The sequence below is a fragment of the Gymnoscopelus microlampas genome (assembly GCF_963454915.1).
Source record: "Gymnoscopelus microlampas genome assembly, chromosome: 23".
In the NCBI taxonomy this organism is placed as follows: Eukaryota; Metazoa; Chordata; class Actinopteri; order Myctophiformes; family Myctophidae; genus Gymnoscopelus; species Gymnoscopelus microlampas.
The window spans coordinates 30,169,424-30,174,705 of NC_139960.1; the positions used below are offsets into that span (position 1 = coordinate 30,169,424).

At 42.9% G+C, this 5,282-nt stretch overlaps 1 protein-coding gene across 2 annotated transcripts in view; it reads left to right on the forward strand.

Annotated features, from left to right (window-relative positions):
• foxp2 (forkhead box P2) overlaps positions 1–2,244 on the forward strand; it is a 163,001-nt gene extending 160,757 nt beyond the window's left edge. For both annotated transcript variants that reach the window (XM_084050229.1, XM_084050228.1), the window contains one exon: positions 1,024–2,244. In XM_084050229.1, coding sequence (XP_083906355.1) covers positions 1,024–1,168 — 145 coding nt within the window. In that variant the 3' untranslated portion in view covers positions 1,169–2,244. The remainder of the gene's footprint in view (positions 1–1,023) is intronic.
• The last annotated feature ends 3,038 nt before the right edge of the window (positions 2,245–5,282 follow it).

The following is a 5,282-nucleotide window of genomic DNA, read 5'->3' on the forward strand; positions in this document are numbered from 1 at the left end:
CTCCTCTGCCTTTGCTCCGGGGGGCTCGGGGATGAGAAATTCTCCATTATTTATCATGTGGCCTGTTTTTCTTTTTTTTTTTGCCCCCAACAACCCCCCTTGCCCCACCCCCCACTTTTCATGTATTTCAACCTGGTGTCATCAGTAAACTTTTAAATGCCAAGCGTGTCTGGAAACATGGCGGCTTATCGCCCCAACCGTTCCCTTCATGCAATTTTCATGGGCTTGCTTACAGTAGACGTGAGGCATCATGTCGAATTAGCGTCTGGCAAACAAACACGGTTGTTACGGGGCGACCGTTCGCGCTATATAATGCATGTAATGACAGTTTAAATTCCCGTTCTCCCGGAAGCCTCACCCAGCGCTGTCAACAAAATGCTTACTCTGCGAGTGTGGGGCGGAGCGGCATGTCTCCCGTACACCATGAAGAGGAGAGATGGATTGGATGCTTTTCTCTGTTTAAGCTAATTGCTCCTGCTGACAGTCATGTGTTGATGTATTGGCAGAACTAAAGCATGCCTAGTTTGTGTTGCCTTGTTGCCCTCACTCTCACATTGTTCTAATTAGAGGAGATTTACCGACAAGCAGGAAATTGAATAAAGTGGAATGTGAAATGATGCGTCTGATCAACACATGCCCTCCAAACTATAGTAAATAAAGTAATAGAGTGGGTGTACTGCAAAATTCTTATTGTTAATTTTATGGGTCAATTTGGTTACAGTCTCAGAGTTAAGTGTATAAATGAACACTGAGGATATTACTGTGTGTGCTTGGGTGGAAGAATGTTTGTGTCCATAATAATTCACACTATACTGTATATAACTCTATCCTCGATGTCAGGTGGAAGCCTATTACAGTCCAAAACCGTTACTTTTCAGAAAATGGGAAAAAAGCAAAAAAGTACAATGAAGTAGGGCATGCGTTTAAGAAAAAGAAAAATGTAGATACAAAGACAATATACCAAACTTAGAGTATGGCTGCAACGAAACGCCTGACATCCACCCCCCTGACCCTCCCCCGCAGGCCGCAGATTCACGTCAAGGAGGAGCCAATGAACATGGACGATGACGACTGCCCGATGTCACTGGTGACGACGGCCAATCACAGTCCGGAGCTGGACGACGACCGGGAGCTGGAAGAAGGCAACCTATCGGAGGACCTCGAGTGACCTCCGGATGCAGTGGCGGGGTCACTATATATTCCTCCGCCCTCTCTCTCTCCCTCTGTCTCTCTCTCTCTCTCTCTCTCTCTCTGTCACACACTCCCGCAAACACTCTGCGAGACTGCGGGAAAACCACTCCACACGCAACCCCAACCCAAACACAGCTGACTCTGTCCACCACTGAGACTATTTATTGAGCATGCGTCCGGATCGGAGACTGCCCCATCCTCCCTTACCCCCCATGACCCCCACCCCCTGCCCCCCTCCTCCCCCAAAGGAACTCTTTGCTGTAGCCCTTTGTAGGTGGGGGATGCTAGGGTGGGGGGGTGGGGCGGGCAGGCGAGAGGGGACCGGCCCCCCCCCCCATACCCCCAAAAAAAACACAACAGGCATGAGATGTCTGTCTTTTTGAAGAGAAACTCGAAAACTCTTTTGAGACCCGTCTTCGTCGCAGATGGCCCGGCCACGGCGCGGTAATCGCGGACGGACGACGGTTGGACTCACGGATTTGGGGGCGGAAAAGACGATAAAGATGGTGCCAAGACAAACGAGCGAAGTCCTGTTCTGTAGAAAGCTAACGGCCTCGTATACTGCCAAAAAAAAGAAAAGAAAAAGTGGAAGACGTTTTGTGAATAACTCGTCCCCCCCCACCCACACACACACACACACACACACACACACACACATCACCGCCATCGCAGCCCACCCCTCAACCTCCACCACAGTAGTTGTTGATGTCCACAGACGATTGCCGGTCGAATTCAAGTTGTTTCTCTGTTATCATTTGCACAGATGTAGTCTAAGAAATTAGTGTCACTGCCTGTATGTCGCTACAATTCTAGAAAAAGCAAACTGTTCTTTATGTTCCCCCTTTTTTTCATTTGTACTTGCCCACCGTTCATTTCTATGTCACATGGTTTATAGATGCTGCCAACTGTAAATGCCATTTCCCCGAGTCACACCATTAACTCATCCACGGTACCAAGACTGTTGTTGCAGCTATACAGAAAACACAAAAAAATGAAAGAAAAAAAAATATTGTTGACTTCCAGTCTTGTATCTGTTTGTGATGAAAAAGTGGATAAAGTGAAAATTGAGATGGGGCGGGGGGTGGGGGGGGCAAAAAATATATACTAATAATCGCGTAACTCTTTTTTTTGTGTGTGAGGCACCATTAACAAAACAAATACATTTTTGCGTTTTTACTTCTGTTTTTTGTTTTAATTTCCTTATTGCCGTTTCTCCTTACCTTACCTCCTTGTTCTAAAGCTTTGTCTACCTGCAAACCGTCACAGGCAACAGCTAGAAACCAAAGCCAACACTAGCAATGGCCAATAGCTTATAGACAGAACGCCAACCAAAATCTCCTCTTGGTCCGCCTTCTGTGACTTTAAGAAAAACAAAAAAAAAAGAAACTAGTACAAAGAGAAGCTTTTTCTTTCCGCAAAACTACCTTCAAAATAACCTCTGGGATTGTGTCATTTTAGCCCTGTACAAAGATTGATCAAGAGAAGAAGAAAAGAAAATAAAACCCTCTGATTTTGTGTAATTTGATAACACGTAGAGTTTCCACGTTGGAGTGATTTAAGGGAGTTATCTGCCGGACGTACGTACACACGGGGGTTCGGGTGGGGGGGTTAGGGGGGGTTTATGTGATGTGATTTTAAAACTTTAACAGGCTTTTTTTTTTGCTGTGCTGGTGACTTGATTGGAAGAGAGCAGCTAACTGTAAAAGTGGATCAAGACCAAAACAAACTGTTTTGTGTATTCAAGTGCAGAAACGTTGTGAAGTTGTTGTTTTTTTGTAATCATTTTTCTTTCTTTGCTGTTCGTCATCGAGTCTCTATAACCCGGTGAATATGTAACGTTTCTTAAGTGGAACTGTCAAATTACGTCCTAATTCCTTTGCTTTTTGTTTGTTGTTATTTTTTAATGTTCATTTGTTACAGAGCCGCGTCGAACCGAAACTGAAAACATCGCTAACCAAACATATTTCAAAGAAATATCTAGTGAAGCCAAATAAGTCATGATTTCAAGTTGACATGAAATGATGTGGCTTGGGGTACCGTTGTAAAAGCAAATAATAATAGCCATTGTGGAAGAGGATAACTAAGGTGAAAGAGACAAAAAATACAAACCTTTTCTAGGTGATATTTGCTTTAAAACATGTCATCAGAAAACTCATTGTGTGGTTCATAGCTTCGTAACTATTATGTACAGTGCAGGTTGCGTTAGCAAAGGAGATGTTATGTTTACTGCGCTAACGTGATCTGTAATGGTAGCCAGCATTTTTCTATTGCATTTACTTTAGTATTTCCAGTGAGACGTGATGAGACATATGTTTACCGTGGCGACTATAGCGTAATTTATGCTCTGTTGCACGATGTGCCGCTTGCGGACAAGAATGCAAGCTCTTTTTCCCGACAAGCGACCCCTTCGTACTACGAAGTATAAATGTGGCTTGTGTTCCCCGTTCAGTTCGTTTTCCTCACAGCTGATGTCATCTAGAAAAGTATCGTTGCTTTAATGGTCATTTCCGTTTTCAATCAAACCAAAGTTACACAAAATTCTGCCTCCTCTTGTATGGGATAAAAGGAACGCTCAAACAACCAAACAACGCGCACGCACACCCTTTCTGAAACGAGCATACATGTACACACATGCATGCTCTCACAAACGGGCCCTGAGCATTTCACGGGTCTGCCAGCTTTTTTCGGTCCTTGTTTGGGTGATAAACGCCAGCTGTAGTAAAAATATATGCTGTCAAAAGAGCCGACTGGCTGGCTTTGTGCGGTACTGTAACGAGCCTCGAGTGTCTGCCTGCTTTGAGCATAATGGAAACACACTGTGCATATGTTGTTTTCAAGTGTCAAGCCAAAAACAATGGCTGCGAGAGTTGAACACACAGACACGCATACGGTACATACAAACGCAAACAAGCACGCCAAGTGTATGCTGACACCCGTCCCGTAAACGAGTGCACACGTGGACACAAACACCCAACCCCGATTCCACTTCAAGAGGGTGCTGAACCCAGGATCAAAGCTCTTGTCCCTTCAATACGTAGCTGGAGTCAGCAAACAATAAAAATAAAAAAGCACTTGAAGACCACGTTCATAATAATCTTATCACACCAAATAAAAAGGACGTTGTGTCTTTCGAGAGAAAAAAAAGGACAAAAAAAAAAGAAAACCAAGGGTTCTCCCACTTAACCCAAAAAAGGCTTTCGGAAAAAGCTTCTACCTCTGCACAAACTAAATTTCAGAACAATTTTACTGACAGATTGCACGAGTTTCACTAGAATGCCACAAGAAGCTGTTAACACTTTAACTAAAAAGAAAAGGAAAAAAAAACAACTTGGAAAAAAAAGCTTGTCTCCCAGGACGAGGTTCTGACCTGACGTTTACATTCCCTCCGCGTCTAGATATGGAAAGATTTGCATTGTAATAGGTTGTCCTTTAAACATTTGTAGAATGATACTGTATAGATTACCTGTAAGGGAATATTGTGTTTTAAAAATGCATGTCTTAAAGAATAAAAAAGGAAAAAAAAAAGCTCATTTGGTGGACTGGAAACAAGAATTGATTTAAAAAGAAATATAACTACAAATCATGGGGACGATGGCCTAGATGTACGTACAATGCATAGGAGAGTGCATACCTCAAGATATACCGTTTTGTTTTGGGAAGGATTGAAACACCTGTCAGTCACAGAATGCATATTACCTGTAGATTTGCATGGGTTTTGTATAAATTAAGTAAAAGAAAAAATGTCTAAAATAGTTGCTTGCACATAATACCAGAAAGACCTCCAGAACTGCGATCTGCTCCTTTCACCTAGATTTTAGGATTGTCTGGATTTTCTGGGTTGATTTTGTCTGTATTTTGATAACTGTGCATACTTATGTAAAAAAAAAATGTTGGTGGACCCATAAAATTTACCAGACTTTTTTCTAAGCGGGGGATAAAAAATTCTCAGTGTTTCTTTTCTGACTTAACATTGAATTTTTACTGTTTCTCTCTCTCTCTCTATCTCTCTCTCTCTCTCTCTCCTCTCTCTCTCTCTCTCTCTCTCTCTCTCTCTCTCTCTCATTGCTCGCTGAAGAATAGCAAACCTGCTT